The 17,736-nt window shown below is 37.0% G+C and overlaps 1 protein-coding gene across 18 annotated transcripts in view; it reads left to right on the top strand.

The window, feature by feature from the left end:
- The window catches only part of LOC143673080 (putative calcium-binding mitochondrial carrier K02F3.2), a 151,308-nt gene extending 134,101 nt beyond the window's left edge, over positions 1-17,207 (top strand). For 11 of the 18 annotated variants that reach the window (XR_013170170.1, XR_013170180.1, XR_013170168.1 and 8 more), the window contains 3 exons: positions 6,599-6,680; positions 6,981-7,133; positions 15,839-17,207. Coding sequence is in view for 4 of the 18 variants with exons in the window: in XM_077147451.1 (XP_077003566.1) it covers positions 15,839-15,899 (61 nt within the window). In the remaining 14 variants the exon portion in view is untranslated. Of the gene's footprint in view, positions 1-1,703; positions 5,232-6,598; positions 6,681-6,980; positions 7,134-15,838 lie in introns of those variants that run through there. The other 7 variants (XR_013170176.1, XM_077147448.1, XR_013170175.1 and 4 more) reach the window with 4 other exon arrangements.
- The last annotated feature ends 529 nt before the right edge of the window (positions 17,208-17,736 follow it).

Raw genomic sequence — 17,736 nt, 5'->3', positions numbered from 1 at the left:
GCTTCCTGAAGGTATGCAGGTCTTGTCCATAATGTCATTCAAGGTGATTAAAGTGGTGCCAAGATCCTAATAGGTGCCCCTTGAATGTTTAATGAGTGAATAATTAAACAAAGCAAACATTAACATTATTTGCAAGATACTTTCTACCACTCATGTTTGTGCCAAAAAAATTGATAGCATAATGCACAGTATTTGATTTGAGATAGGTTCTTCAAATGATGTAGAATTTGGTATCTTTGGAGGATATATCTTCAGTGTCTGGCTTGTTGCCAAGAAAGATTACTTTTCATCAGGTTGAATTCTCTACTAATTATCTTCAAAACAGCTGGACTGCTGGATAAACTCGATCTTAATGCACAGCAGAAGAGCAAATAAGGATAATTAAACTTTGATTTCAGACTAAGCTGACAAGAGGTGAGTAGAGACTCTGTAGTAGAAGACAGAAGGCAGAGAGAGACAGCATAGTAGCAACCTCTAAGATCCCTTGCCAGTACCAAAAAAAATCTTATTGTTGATACACTGCAGCTAATTTTGATAAATATCCATCTTTACTTGATTATTTTTCTTGCCTTGGGGAATGCCTAATCAATTCAGCTGGGGCCCTAAATGATTTAAATTAAATTATAAAAACAATCATTTGATTTCATCTGAAACATGCAGCTAATAGAATTAGCATCCAAACTTACTCTGGACCAAAGTAATAACACCTTTGGAGAAAGGCTATATACCAAAGCAAGGGAGAATTCAGCTGAAGGATGATACAACCAGACTTCTTGAGAAGTGTTATGAAGCATTCTTGCCAAATGAGAAATCTGTAAATTACCTGGGTAAGCAATCAGCCCTAGATTATAATTGCCAATTTGAGAAAATTTCACCAACAATTAAGCAAAATCAAATAAGCCATTTGAGGAAGTGGAATGGTGAGGCCATCACCTTATTCTCCCTGTTAAGGTTTACAGTAATTTGTTTTTATTTTCCTTTAGAAATTGAAATTCCATTCTGTATTATTGGCTAGAAATAATCAAGGACCACCATGAAGGGAGCTAGACACACTTCAGTGGGAGACTAAATGATTTGGTTTCAGCAAATAGGAGTCACATGAGTCTGCCCATAAATTGCTGAGACCCAGGGCTAAGAATCTTAAACTCCAACTACACAAGATCACATGATTCATTATTTCCATTTATCCAACTGGATGAATTCTGCAGGAATGGAGATAGAGGCCCAGCTTTGACTTTCTTTCTAGAACTTCTCAAAGTTCTTCCATATCCAAAACTGTGGATCTTAATGAGATCACTTAAATTCTCTGGAGCCCAACTTTCTTCTCCTAAAAGTGAAGTGCCTTTCATATCTTAAATTCAATGTCTTTTTCTACAAATATTTAGCAAATATCTACTACACGCCAGGTACTGTGCTAAACAAAGAAGGTATGAAAATAAGAACAGCTGTGTTAGTCACTGCTAGTTCATCCCTAATATCCATTTGTCCCTTCTTCCTTACTAAGAGAAAGAACCCAGATGTTATTTGAGGTGGCAATGAGCTTAGTTAAAACAAACATCCTTCTAGACTTTCTCACAGCCAGAGGTGACCATGTGACTCAATTCTTTCCAGTGTGATATAGATAGAAACATGTCCTGGAATTCTGGGAATTATTACTTTCCAGATATTTATGCTGCATCTCTCCACTTCTTTCCTAATTTTAGCTCTGGTCTAGAGGGAAGAAACAAGATAGATCTGGAGCAGGCATCTTGAGACCAGAAAATGACAAGAGTTAGAAGGAAAACCATACACTGCAGACTGCAGAGATAAAAGAGAAGTACAGGGACATTAATCACATAAGGGAAACTGCCTATCCCTGGGAGCATACCTTCAGACTTTCTTGAGAAAAATCAACTCCTATTTGGTTAAACTCAGGTTCTGTTTCTTGTAGCCAAATGTAACCTCAACTGATACAGTGTGTTCTTGCTATTGGCACAACAAGGAGCCTACAAATAAATACAGAAATAAATTAAAACAAAATGTGGTAAGGGTACAAGGGTAGTTCAGTGGTAGAATTCTTGCCTACCATGCAGGAGACCTGGGTTCGATTCCTGGTCCATGCACTTCACAAAAAACTAACAAGCAAAACAACAAAAAACAATCAAAGGTTGGTGCAACAGTAGCCCATTGGCAGAATTCTTGCCTGCCATGCTGGAGACCTGGGTTCAAATCCCAGAGCCTACCCATGCAAAAAACAAACAAACAAACAGAAAAACAAATTCAACAAATGGTGTTGCAATAACAGATACTCACATGGAAAAAATAATGAAATGTGGCCCCAACATACAGAAAATGAAATGTGGTAAATGTTGTGAAAGATTTAGATTGTGAAATAGAGAGTATAGAGAGAGGAAGAGAGCCAAAAACGGGGAGAGTGTGTTTTGGAAACACAGCATGTGGTAGTCTAGGAGAGATTTCTGGAATGTAATATGCTTCTTGAGTCTTTAAAGGATGAGGACTGTTAGTCTGCTGAAGAAGAAAGGAGTAGGGATATGGCACATTGTAGGATGGAGGAAGGAGAGAGGAGAAGGGGAAAGATGGGAGGAGGGAGGAGGGGGAGGAGGAGGAAGAGGCACAGAGGCCCCAAATGCATGAATAGTATTATTAGAGCCTCCATTTCAAAGCAGGCAATGCACTATGAAGGCTGGGAAGGAAGGAGATAAGGGGGCTCAAGACGATAAGAGCTCTTACATCATAGACTAAGAAGCCAGGGCTTTATTTTGAATGAGTGCATGAGCTGCTAAGGGTCACAGGGGAGGAAGGTGGCAAACACCTTCAATAATCTAAGGGAAGCTTATTATTATTTGATGCATAAGGCGGGAAACAAAGCAAAACAAATACATTTAGCAGATCTGTTTACACAATATATTGATTTACTGGCACACAGGATGAGGGAATCTGTTTCCTGGACAAGGTAGGAAAGCAACCAGAACTAGGTGCTCCTGGGTCAGGGGGAGCTCTCTAAGGCCATTTGACTTTGGTTTCTTCTCATTCCTGACACCTAACTGAAAGGACAGTAAGGAATAAATAAGGGGAATAGTCATGTAACATCAAAGAGAATAGAAGGGAGGACAGCAGCAGCCTGGGAACTTCCACAAATTGCTCGGAGTCTGATACAGATGGACATGAGTGGCCAGGCTGCCAGAGAGGCTGTAGCAGAGCATGAGCATGTGAGACAGCATCTGGGCAGCTGTGGGCCTGAAGGAAGAGGTGTGGAGGTCAGGGAGGATGAGAGGTGAGGCTGAAAGCAGATTCAGTGGCAAACCAACTGTGTTCACCTGAACACAAACCCTGTGTACACAGACATGGCAGCCCAGTGATAACCCAGCCACATAGAACAGATGTGGCTCTTTTTTTTAAAAAAATAAAAGCAAATAAAGAGTGGTACAATGGTGGCTCAGTGGGAGAATTCTCGCCTGCCATCCTGGAGACCTGGGTTCGATTCCTGGTGCTTGCCCATGCAAAAAAAAAAAAAAGGTAAATAAATAAATAACCAGCTGCCTGGGCATTGGCCTTATTCTTACACTTGGGCAATACTCCACCACATGGGTCAGTTCTGTATCTGTAAGTAACATGGGACCTGCCAGAAAATAAGGTTAATAACAAAGAATGCCTATCTTTGGATTTTATGGGAGAAACCTAATGGGAAAAGAGATTTCCATTGATAAGATGAGAGAAAACCCACACTAGCTTTCCTGAAAGATCAGTCTAGCTCTACATTGTTAAGTATAGATGGCAATGATAAGATAGAACAGTAAAATAAAAGACAAAGGCCAAGATAAACAAACAGAACTAATCTCAGAAGGAACTGATGATTCAGGGAACATAAGAGAAAGCATTTTTAAAAGTGCCTTTACTTTGGATTCTCAGATATCTGAGAGTCTTCTATACCCATAAAATAAAAACAGGACACTGTGAAAAAGTATTCACTGGGTAAAGAATAACAAATCCATGGCAATGAAAATATCATTGTTAAATTAAGATAAATTAGACTATGAGATAAAATAGAGGGAATGTCTCAGAACATAGATAAGAAGGACAAAGATGTTAGGTGTGTGAGGATGTTGTACACTGAAGTGCTGAAAGAACAGGTCATGGGGTCAGATTACCTAGGTTAGAATACTGTCTGCAACTTAATAGCTAGAACCTAGAACCTTCTCTTTATCAATTTGTGGCTAGATTTTTGTTACTTTACAAATTGAGATATTATTAGTACCACCCTCGTGGAATTGTTGAAAAAATGAAATGAGTTAATACAGGTTAGAACAGTGCCTGTCATGTATTAGTATTTCAAAACGTGCATAAATACAAACACACACACACAGTCAACTGAAAAGGTCCAGTACTGATCAAGAGAATGAGAGAATGGTGAAAACAGAAGCGATTAAATTATTAAATAAATAATAGAAAGAAAAAAAATTAATTGGCTATTGTTCCAAATACTCCTCCAGACTCCCCCACCCTCAACCTAAACAAAATAGCCAGAAGGTGCTATGGCCCATCAGTAGGGCCTTTATCTATCCCCTGACAAGCAGGAACCAGCTACAGAAGACAGACCCTCATCCCACAATAACCCTTAAGGGTAAGGGGCTAGAACTCCCTGAGGGGGAAGTTAAGGCAGGCTAGAGCAGGGACCTAGGAGGGGAGAGAAGATACCATGAAAAGAAGCCCTTGAGCAAGGATGGTTAATCAAGGTCAGGAGGGCCTGTCCTGCACAGAAAACCTGTCTTGGACTATCCACCTATGCAAACACCCAGTGGTAGCTGACCTACCAAATGCACTATCTACCACCAGACACCACCCTGGAGAGAAAAGAGGGTAGGAGAAAGAACCCCAACAAGATGGAGGAGGGGGGTAAGTAAAGCCAAGCAATAAAAGCAGATTGTCCCACAGTGCTGGGGCCGCTGCCCTTTCATCTCTTTCCTTGTAAGAGTGACCATGTCTTCTCACATGTGTACTTAATAAACTTTCCACCTGCTTGCTCTAAAAAATAATAATAATCGGCTGAGTACCCAAGCCAAATGAATGAAAAATGACTTATACTGATTATCATTGTGAAAGTTCAAAACAGAATAAAACAACACTGAAAGTTTCTAAAGGAAAAAAAAGTCCTGAGTACATTCAGCATAGGTTCTCCACAAAAGATCAATAATCAGGGCAAACAGTTGTTCTTATATTTAATCCTGGAAGAAAGAGGCTAAATGTACACAACTGTTCAAAACTAAATTTCTATTAGCAATATAGGGCAAACATTAAAAATCAGGCATATATTCAAATGAGACAATTATCTCCTACATATCGTAGAAATTATTGAGAGACTAAGCTAATTAAGGACAAAACAAAGAAAGTCTTCCTGTACCCATCCAAATAAGGTGAAAACAAAGAAAGATGATATGGTGTTAACCCAGTAGCCAGTGAGATAAATCTTAAATAACAGCAGCATGTCAGTTTTAGAAAGCAAAGAGTTTAAATTAGTCCACAGAAAGCCAGTGAATCCCTCAAAATGGCTTATGAAAATAAAATGGATTCCAACATTGGAATAGAACAATAAAAATGGAAGGCATAGGATTATGGTGAAATGTATATATTTATTTCTTAGCAAGAAAAAAAGCCATTTAGGAAAGAACCAGACCTAAAAATAACAACAAATTACTGGAATGGAGATTAAAGAAAAAAAATATAAATAAACTAGCCACTCACCTTTTGTAGCAGGATAATAAATAGTGTAAAACTGAGATATACATAATGCTGATAAAACATATATTTAGAATGCTTAAAACCTGGGCTAGAAGTGGAATGGTGGGGTTATGCATTATTATTCCTATATAAACCCTTGTGTAATGATTACTTCTTTATATTATGTGCATGTTACTTTGATAAAAAAGAAAAAAAGTTTACTACTGTGTAGTTAGATTCAAGAATCAACTTGGCTAGGTGAAGGTGCTTATTCTATTCTGTGGACATGAACCAATGGCATGGAACCTCATCTGTCTGACATCTCGTTGGCTAAGAGCATGCCTGCTGCAGGGAATGATGCTTGATTAACTCGCTGGTGCTTAAATGGGAACTCAATGTAGCACAGCCAAGCAGCTCAGCATACCCATCTCAGCACTCATAGCTCAGCCCAGGCCATTGGATGCAGAAAGGAATCACCCTGGGAAAGTTGTTGGAACCCAGAGGCCTGGAGAGAAGACCAACAGAGATTGCCCTATGCCTTTCCCTGTAAGAAAGAACCTCAGTTGAAAGTTAGCTGCCTTTCCTCTGAAGAACTAACAAAATAAATCCCCTTTTATTAAAAGCCAGTCCATCTCTGGTGTGTTGCATTCTGGCAGTTAGCAAACTAGAACAACTACATTATACATACCTTGTTAGAATCAGTCATTTCACCCTATCTGGACTCCAAGGCTTTCTACTGCCTACAACCGAGGTGTATGATAAAACTGGTGAAGGATAAAAACCACAGAGATCCACTACTCTCAGCACCCTCTCCCACAACAGGCACTGTTGTTCTACTCTAATCTTCGTAGCAATATTTTTCAAGTTGTTGACTTCTCTCTAGATGCTGGAAATGATGGCTCCTGAAGAAAAGAAGAGCTCTTGTATTTGAGGAGGAGTGAAGGAATCAATCCTCTGATCAAGAGGTAAAAATTCTACATCTACTTAGAGGTGTTCCTAAAAGGTAGTGAAATTCCATTATGCAAGCACCTCCCCCACCACCCCTTTGAGCCCCACTTTACTTCTGCACAGCTGTAATCCTCCCTCTCCCCTCAGAGACTTCTGGATGAAGTACAGAGGTTTGGGGAGGCTGATATGGGTAAACTGGCAGTATCCATGAGTTTACCTAATTAGGGGTTTATTTGTTTGAGTTGTCCATGTATATACAAAATTACATTATCAGATTATAGTCCTGCTTCTGATTTATTCCTTCTTTGTCCTTCAAGGCTTCTTACATCTAAGCAATTAACCTCTCAAAGAGCTGGAGAACACAAAATTATCCTCATTTGTCTAAACATCACCAAGATGGCCACCTTTCAATTAACCTTCTGAAGATGGGAGAAAGTTGGAGTGACATAGTGATCATTTTTAACCTTACTGTATGTGCTTTTAATGTAATTGAAATAGTGAAATGATAAAATAGATACTGTTTGCACAGGTAAAAGTATTCAGCGGGTTTTGAGGGAGACATGGCTATGTAAAATTGACAGAGCCAATGGAACAGATAGCACATTGTGTGGAGAAACTTGGGCACAGCCATATATGAAACCAATTCAGTGAGCTTCAGAGCCAAAGCCCAGTTGAATGCCAGAACCAGAGAGCAATGCACACATATGCTCTAGCCTCTCATTTGCTTCAGTAGACTGTGGGAAATTAAGGAATAAATGATATTTTCACTCCCAGCAGAGACATTAAGGAAGAAGTAAGTTTCTAGCTGTTAGTAAATACCTACTATCTGCCAGCATTCTGCTAGGCACTTGAGGTTCAAAATCTCATAGAGCTTATTTTAGTTGTGAGTATACCAAATATCATTACACTAATGACCTGAAACTGACTTTGAGAAAAAGAGTAAGACAAACTTATGAGGACTCCTTATAGCGCCACATTGTTGCATAATACAGGGATATTGCTGAAAAATGGTTCAAAAGGAGATTAATTGTTTAAACCACTCTGCAGAATTATGTCACAAATTAAGATCAATTATCTTAATACAGTCATCTATAGCATGCCTTAGAAGTCTTATTCACACCCTCTAAGAGAGTGTGTGTATATATCTTCCAAGTGTGATATGCACAAACACATTGCATCACTGTAATTATTCACATTAATAATTCAGTTCTTGATAGCACATTTTGAGAGGATTATAATTAAACATTCATGTTTCTGGAAACCATGTTATAGGAGGAATTGTTTGAAGGAACTGGAGATAGTGAGTTTCAAAAACATTCAACTTTGGGTAGGTATGACAGTTCCCTTCAAATGTAAAGCATTGTAATGTAAAAGAGAAAGAGAACATGTTCTAAGAAACTTCAGAGAAAATTGAACCAAGAGATGGAATTTCAAGGATGATAGAAATCACATATTTATATTTACCCAAAATTCAACTGATGATGGAATATGCCTTAAAAAAAAGCAGAGTGTAAGGGTAGTTCAGAGATAGAATTTTTGCCCATCATGCAGGAGACCCAGGTTTGATTCCCAGCCCATGCACTTCCCAAAAACAAGCAAGCAAACAAAAGAAGGAAAAAACAAACAAAAATTCAACAAATGGTGCTGGAATAATAGGATACTCACATCAAAAAAAAAATGAAATGTGATCCCCACCATACAGCATACAGAAAAAAAACAATGTACCCCTGTCACTACAAATATTTAAAGTAGGCAATAAATGATCATTTGTGAAGAAATACCAGAAAATGAATTCCTATGGTGACTGGGTAGACTGAGAGGCTCTTTCACTCTGTCTGACCCCTTTAGTTATAATTCTATGGCCTGCAGTTCTTAAATCCAAGGCTAATAATTCTACATGAAGGCATTGACATTTTCCTCCAAATACATATTTTATTCCTCCCTTTGTAGTCCAAAATATCTCAGAGAAAGATATGAGCACGCTTACTAGCACAGGAGTATTATGAAAGTAGAAAGAAACTCTTAGAAAGCAATGACATTTCCATATATGCAGACCATTAATTTAGAATGTAATTTAGGTGCTAAAAGAGTCATCATTACCTTATACATAGTTGTGACCAAAGGGTTTCTATATTAACCAAAAATCAGAGAAAATAGTAACAAAGTAAAATTCACCTGATCCCTATATGAGTGTATACTATGTTTGCTAGTCATGTTATTGAGGTGCAAGTGATTTACTAAAACTCTACTAATAGAGTCAGAGAAGATAAATAGTTTTTTACATTTTTTCTCCTCAGACAACATTCAAAGTTTCTTGAATGGAGAATGGAGTAAAGCTAGGAAAATTTCTGTGAAACAGAATAACAAAACTTCAGATAGCTCTAAAACTTTGACAAAAATCATAAGATACCTTCCTTTCCCATCTACATTATGACTGCCAGCATCGGGAGATGGACAATGAGAATGATGGGCACCTTAACACAATGATTCTTTTTTTGTTCTTTCTGAATACTTCTTTCATATTGGGCATTTTAACTGGAATGGATTACTGTCCCTTGATTCACATTTGTTACTTTTAGCCTCATGGGTTATATCATCTTATGTTCCTTAAAATAGGGAAGCAGGTGTTTAAGACACATGAAGCAAACATCACCAGTTGTCACTTACCCTCTGCAGGGCTTTCAGATACACTCTGCATTAACTTCCCGTGTGGATACCCACAAGTACTGTACAGCAGAGCACCTGCATCTCAGGAGTACCTTTCACTTGCCTGGTGGAAGCAGGCTGGCCTCCAGCATGGTTTGTGATAAAAAGTGAAGCCTTTCAAGCAGGCATTTTTTTATCATGTTCTTTAAAAAGAAGTTTTTGGGGGAGAAAAATTTTGGATTTACATACAGAACATATGTAAAGATAACATAAAAAGCACTTGGCCATTTACTCTTCACCCAGCTTCCCCTAATGTTAACATCACATAGCCATGATACAATGACTAAAACTAGGAAATTAACATTGGTACAATACTATTAATTCCTGCCAATTTATTCAGATCTCCCCAGTCTTTTCCACTGATGACCTTTTTCTGCTCAAGAACCCAGTACACAATCTCATATTGTATTTAGTTGTCACGTCTTCTGAGTCTCCTCCAATCTATGACAGTAACTTGATCTTTCCTTATTTTTCATGACCCTTGACATTTTGAAGAGCAGTGCCTGTGTATTCTGTAGAACATCCCTAAATTCGGTTTGCCTTCTCTTCTCTTGATTAGACTGAGGAAAGATACTGTACAGCTGATGTGCCTTCATATTGCATCAAACCATGGGGTACATGGTATCCACATGACATCACTTTTGGTGTCAGCCTCCTTTGGTTAAAGTGTTATTTGCTGTGTTTCTCTACTATAAAGATAAAAATTTTCCCTATGTTCCATGTATTCAAAGACAGCCCCTAAGTCCAGTTCACATTCAATGGGAAGGAATTAAATTCTACCTCTTAGTCAAAAGAGTATGAAATAATTTGTGATTTGTTAAAAGCAGCACAGTTGATTAATAAACATTTGGGGAGAGATACTTTGAGACTGCAAATATCCTGTTTTTCCTTAAAATTTTGCCTGCTAGTTTTAACATTCATCAGGGGATCTTGCCTCAGGCAGGAATTCTTTTTAACACAAGTTCACTTTAATGGGATATATGGGTATATTTTAAATAAATTACCATATAATATCATGTCAATTAAAAATCAAATTTTAGTGTTTGCTAAATATCTGAAGTATAATTAGTACTCTCATTAACATCCTTCACATCAGGACCCAATGAGTGTGTGGAAGTGGTTCTCCAACTTTAGTGTACATTCAGGTCATCTGCGGAGCTTGTTAAAAGTGCAGAGATTTGGGCCACACCTGTTTTTGCTGAACATGGACATCATGTAGTACAAATATAAGTGGATAAGAGTCTCAAAAATTATTTGAAAGAACACAAATTTTTCTCAATGAAAAATTAGTCAATGGCAGATTATAAAATAAATAGCATTTCCAGTATTTGGATACACACTTTCTGAAAGTAGATGTGATCTCATCCCTCAAATGGTTAGTAAAAGAACTACAATATGGTATATGGTTTAGAGGAGACACAAAAGTGTATAAGTCCTGGCTCTGACCCAGAGTTGCTCACTGCTGGTTTGAAAGATAAACAATTAGTTCATTAACTGTTTAATATTTTTCAAAGGTTCATAGAAAGGAGAGAATGTGGGAAAGCTGGAGAAATCAGAAGAGGCAACTTGAAGGAAGGATACTTAAAGATGTAATTAGCAGAGGGAGATAGAATTTTAAGAGAAGGAAAGAGCCTCCTCTAGATGTCACAGATCCATGCCAGGGGCAGAGAATGGTGGATGAATGAGGTCTGTTTGGGAGAACACTGAATGCCAGACAATAAAACATGAACATCATGTAGATTCAGTAAGGGAGCAGCCTGACAGCAGGATGCCTTAGGAAAACCAATTCATTTTTCACCTCTCAGCAAACTCTCATATGATTCACTGCAATTAAGTTTACGCAAATAATGCTGGATGATGTGAAGACTCTAAATGATTTTGATAACATTTGGAAATGGGCAGAGGTGATGGTAGCACATCAATTCGAGAATAATTAACAGTGCTAAATGGTTTGTGAATGTGGTGGAAAGGGGAAGTTAGAGTCATGTATGCTACCAAAAGAAAAGTTGAAAGTTAAAACGTGGGAATATATAACACAGTGAATCTTATGTGGACAATGCCTGTAATCAACTGTACAAATATAATAAATTCTTTCATGAAACAGAACAATGTATGACACTATTACAAGGAGTTAATAATAGAGGGGTAAATGAAAAAAACTGCACCTATTGTAAACTGTGGACTAGAGTTAACAGTGATATTTTAATACTCTTTCATCAACAGTAACAAATGTACTACACCATTATTATGGGTCAATAGTATGGGAATAAGAGGTATGGGAGGATTTGGGTTTTCTTTTTTCTCTTTATTTCTTTTATGGAGTAATGAAAATGTTCCCAAATCAATCATGGGTTTGTATGCACAATTATGTGATGATATACTATGAGTCAGTTATTGTACACTTCAGATGGTTTGTATAGTGTGTGAATTTGTCTCAGTAAAACTGCATTAAAAATTATGTTGGCAAATGGGGAGAAAATGGAAAGAACCAAAAAGAATGACACTAAATAGAACAAATCCAAGTGAGTACACATAAAGAACAGATGAAATCACGCACAACATATAATGGGACTGCAAAGAGTTCTAGGCCATGACATAAATTTGTAAAGCAATTTTAAATGAATTACCTGATCTTGATTGTCATATGGGGCCCTTGAATTGGACAGTATCTTCATTTACCTTTGAGGAAATTCAAGCTCATAGATTGTTAGTGAATTGTCCAGGAAAAGAGTTGATAGAGTCATGTTTTTTAAGTTCACATCCAGTAGGAATCATTGAACTATGGAGCATGACTGTGTATGTACATACATCTACATGTATCTATATGCATGTGTGTGGGTTTGTGTGGGTTTATGTGTATGTATGAATGCATATATATGTATATATTTAAATGTTTTATTTTACTTAACAAAATTATATATACACATACTCTCCCTTTCTCTCTCTCTACATATATATATATATGTAGATGTTAAGTAAATAAAATGACTTCCTTCATTGGGCATTGCTGGGAGGCACCCCTTTCTGGGGAAGGATTTTCCAGAAGATGAAAACAATTGACTGCAGGTGCTTTCCAAGAAATTGGAACAATAGAATGCACACTACGGGACTGCAGACAGACAATACCTGGTGATAATCCAGTTTCAGTCCAGGACAGGGAGATTACCAGAGTGGACTGTGATACTAACCAATGTATATCTGCTCCCCACTCTGTAAGACCCCCTCATGTAGAACAGGAACTTATCTAGTCAGAGCATTTTTGTGCTTGCTTCTTCTTTCACCCAAAATGAGCTACTCTTTTCTCATTCCTCGGAGAAGATTCTTTTTATTTTCTGAATGGAATGCAGCCCAATTTGTGATTGCTCAGTAAAGCCATGAGATCATAAATCCCAAGTCCCTAGCCTTTTGGTACAGTCCACAGTTCCACTTTTGCTACTGCTGGTCTCTTTGGCCTGTGCACAAAGTAAGAGGTGACAAGATAAAGATGGGATTCTTCAACTCTAAAAACTTCAATTCTCCACCTCTTGTACACTGGCATACTACATGTTCAAAAAGTGAGGTGCTGGGCACCTAGGGTGTTACATAAGATTCTACAAAGGTTCCATGTACTAAGGTAACTTATCAGAAAACTACAACCTCCAGATGGGTCCCTGGACCAGATAAGTTCTGAAATGCAGAGGGGCCAGTCTTTTCAGAACATCAAGTAGTTCATCCCCCTATCCCATATTATCAATAGCCCTTCAAACATGAAAAAGTTAGAATGGGATTAGTGTAAATCCCCTAAAGAGTGAGAAAGATCAAAGTGATGGTGGAGTTATCCAGAGAAGGTTGTGTTTACACATCAGTATGATTGCTGAATCATAATGATATTTCTTTTAATCTCCAGTATATCAGAGCAGCTTGAAGTAAAAACCTAAAACTGTAGAATTGTAACCCATACCAGGCTCTGAAATCTGTTCTACAACTAATTGTTGCAATGTGCTTTGAAATGTATTGTTTTGTAAATATGTTACTTTTCACAAAAAAGGAAAAACCAGTTGCTTGTGATGATTTAAAAAAGACCAAAAAAAAGAAACGCTAAGCTAATCATCTTCATATCTATATCTCTTTTCAAGTAACTATAAATTTGATGGAGTTTTTTTATCAGTATCATGCTACATTTGCAAATTAGTTGATATAATTTTGATGTGATATTGGTATGCTTTGCAACAGTTCCCATAAAATAGAAATGATCTCTTTCTGAAAAAAAAATGGGGGTACATGGGTAGTTCAGTGGTAGAATTCTTGCCTGACATACAAGAGACCTGGGTTTGATTCCTAGCCCATGAACTTCCCCCAAAAACAAACAAACAAAGAAAAGAAAATTCAACAAATGGTGCTGCAATAACAGGATACTCACATGGAAAAATAATGAAGTGTGTTCCTTGCCTTATAGCATACCAAAAAAGAAAAAAAAAAAAAAAAGAAAAGGACTGGAAGCTATGCCTATCTAAAGAAATGTCAAAATCTCACCAAGGACAACCCATAGTTGCAATGGCCATTACAGAGAATGCCCCAATTAGACAAACTTACTCACCTCAAAAATGCATTAAAGAAAAAGGTTCCCAATTAAACAGGTCAAATGGAATGCCTATTTTAACTGTTATTCCAAGTTTACTAAGAAGCTGCAAGACTCTAAAATAGTTTATATAAACTAGTGTGTTTTGTATTTCCATTTTTCTGTGTTTTTATGTCTGATTCATGGCTAAAAAATATTTGATTGAAGCTATAATTCTCTGTGTTTGTCTGGAGTTTGATGTATGATATTTTCCTGTGTCTGGATGCTAGTACCAAATTAACTTATAAAACTCCTTAAAAGAGCTCTATTCAAATTGGCATAAAGATAAGTAAGTACTAATATAAAAATACTACTAATGGCCTAGAAATTAAGAAAGCCAAACAATTTTGAAAACTTCAGGTTCACATAAGTCAGATAAAACTTGGACAAAAAGGGATGGTTTAATAATGTTAGTTAAATATAAAACAGCTGTATCTTTTGAGTTATCAATGTTAAGTACAATACAAGCATACAATTTTATTTAACTTTTGCATGTTCTTCCTAAATTTATACAGGTTTACTGATCAAAGAAGCTAGCATTTTACCTATTAGATATTAAAATTGGTAAAAAAAAATATAACTTTGTTCTTAACCAAACTGAATTGTAACTCTGAGAAACTCTATTTCAAGAGTAATTGTATTTTGTAAGATATTGGCTTGAACACAGTTTCCAAGATTTTCTTCGTAACAAATATATAAGATATCCAGGATTTATTTCTGTCAAGGAAAACATGAGCAATTTGGGGGCAGTGCAACAGTGGCTCAGTGGCAGAATTCTTGCCTTCCATGCCAGAGACCTGGGTTCAATTCCTGGAGCCTGTCCATGCCAAGAAAAAAAGTGAACAGTCTTTTATTAAGGTAAAATGACTGGTTGTTGCAGAATGAAATGTAAGAACATGTAGGGCAAAATCTGAATGAATAGAGAAAGTTGTAAAAGGTTTGTGGAAAATAAATTTTGTCATGGTCAAAGATAGCTAAGAATTGATAAGTTTTATAAGATTGTAAAGAGATTTCTTATCAGACAGTATTTCATGAAAAACTAAAATTGTGTTTTCTAGCTGTTAAAATGACAATGTTTCCTTGGATTAATGATCTATCCTTAGAAGGTTGGAACAGGTTTTTCTTAGACACTTGAGAAATCTGCACATAGAAGGCAGAGATTCTGTATCTCGGTTCTGTATCTTGATTATCAGAATAATCTCTTCTGATTTACATTGACCTTATCATCTTTAATTGTTTTAGAGAACATGGTTTCACACTTTTGAAAGAGCTCTTGTTTTGCTTTGTTTTGTTTACAATCATGTTAACCTCTATTTTTAAAATCTCTTATTGTCACTTTGATCAAACAGGGAGCCCAATTTTGTTTCACAATGACCCATGATCTTTTTTAAGAAAATATTCAAACTTTTGACAACTTTTGACATTCTGTCTTTCCCAAATCAAACCCTAAATGATGTCCCCTTGATCTCAAACTGTCTTTAGGATTTTTAAGAGGGCTGCTGGAAATCACAAATGATATTTTCTTTCACCATGTAAAACGTGAAGTGCTGAAATGAGTTAGATTTATCTGATGTTATGAGTTGAATAGAAAATGTCAAATTACAAAGGATTTCTAACCTTCTGCTGGTTAAGTTTGTGTAGGTAAAATGTTATTAATATAAACACTTCAGAAATTCTATAAAGTTCCTAGGGATTTATCAAGGTCTGTACTGGCTATGAGTTGTTCCAGTACTGAACTTCCTGATAGTAGAAAACAATAGCATTATTGGTTATAATTTCAATTATTATTAAAATAATGTTTTCAGTGAACTCTCATCAGATCATTTACTTTTTTAAAAAAATTCATTCAATTATTTATTTATTTTTTAACAGGGGCAGGCACCAGGAGCCAAACCTGGGTCTCCAGCATAACAGGCGAGAACTCTGCCATTGAGTCACCATTGCCCACCCAGATCATTCACTTTTGTAAAACAGCAATATTTTAAACATGGCCATTTTAAGTCTTTTGTCATCTACAGATGTTTTTTTGTTTTTTCTTAACTTATAATCAGCTGCAGACCAGAGTGCTTATCTTCAACAAAAAGGACTACCTAAGAAACCCATTGTAAAGACTGCACTAAGCAGGGCTGGGACACAGGCCTATATTCACATTGCTTAAGTAACTTTGAGACCCCATCACTGGACTGAGTCAGGACCTCCAGAATTTTGAAGAAGCCAATGGGTCATGAGATTGCTGATGACACAAGGTCAAATAGAGCCACAACTGATTACCTAGGACTGAATGAACTGATAAAGAATGATTTAGTTTTGTTTGGATTTTTGCTCATGTTGTCACAGTCTATTTTCTAAATACATGGAATCCTTTTCTCTTTTCCCTAAAGCTATCTAAAACTCATAAATCATTCATTCTTTTCTCCCTGCTTGATCCTACAAGAACTCAAACAATCTCATTGAGCATTTTTATTTTTATCACAAGATCATTATTTGCACAGGTTCAGTTAGAACATTCCTTCTTATAAGAGGGACCGTACTGGAGACACTGAGTATATAACCAAGTCTTTGACTGGAATGATGGTCATTCTATCAGATATGACCAGAAACTTTTAACAAAGTAAAGTTGACTTTATGGAGTCAGTGTTTATAAAACCCCTTGAAAAAGCTGATTTTGAAATTTAGGTTCCAGGGTCCCCACCCTTACAGCTCAGTAAAGAAGATTACTTTTGGGCAGGCATAGGAAACATTTGCTGCTTTGGAGGCCTCAAGAATGAGCAATCAACCAAATCTATAGGTATACAGGTAAAATCTGGTGTCAAGTTATTGACTTTGCTTCCTGGCATAGAGAAGCTTTTAAAAATCCAATGGGGATGGTGGGGTGCATGGGTGTTTCAGTGGTAGAATGCCCACCTTCCATGCAGGAGACCTGGGTTCAATTCCTAGACCATGCACCCCACCAAAAAAAAAAAAATCAGTGAATTTTCTCATGAAAGCTACCTGCCAGGCTAACTTAAATGGTAAATCACATTCTTGTTGCACCTGTCTAAATAATCAGGCCAAAAGTAAGGACCTTGTTTTGGGGATTATTGTTTGGCCAGAAGGAGAACAATTGTGTATTTCAATAGAAAACTGTACCACCCCCTATGGTTATCAGATTATGCTCCTGATCATTGTCTGGTATATTTTGCATCCCCTTATAAGCTACAGATAACTGCATGATTTTTACCTACCTGCAAATTGGACTGGATCCTGGACCTTGCAATATTGTCTACCCTAGATGTCAGTCAAAATGTTAACAGGATCTTTCATACATTAGGGCTTAACCTGGCAAATGATGGTTAATTCACCCAATCAGGTTACCCCCATAATATGGGATACCCCTCTTTCAGGCACAACATCACATCCTCCCTAGGAAATCTGACCCCAGGTGAGCAGTTATAAATACATCCAATTATGAAACAGATTTACCACCACCTTCAATGTTCTCCAGGCCCTCCAGGCTGAAGTAGACAGCATAGCATCAACCTTGTGACAAAACAGATGGACTCTGGATACCTGGACTGCCCACGAGCCATGTTGTATTTATGTGGGAAGGTCTGATCCAGTGATAATTAACCCGAATATTTTAAAGGACCAAGTTAAGGTGTTTCATGTATCATCAGACTTAACCATTTACATGGAAAGACCTATTTTCTGACTGAGCATCTTTGTTTAATGGAATATGGGAACAAAGTAATATGCTTATTTATGTCTTTATGCTTTTTATGTCTTACACA

The sequence above is a fragment of the Tamandua tetradactyla genome, unplaced genomic scaffold (genome assembly GCF_023851605.1).
Source record: "Tamandua tetradactyla isolate mTamTet1 unplaced genomic scaffold, mTamTet1.pri scaffold_110_ctg1, whole genome shotgun sequence".
Taxonomy (NCBI): Eukaryota; Metazoa; Chordata; class Mammalia; order Pilosa; family Myrmecophagidae; genus Tamandua; species Tamandua tetradactyla.
This window is presented reverse-complemented; position numbering and strand designations above follow the sequence as displayed.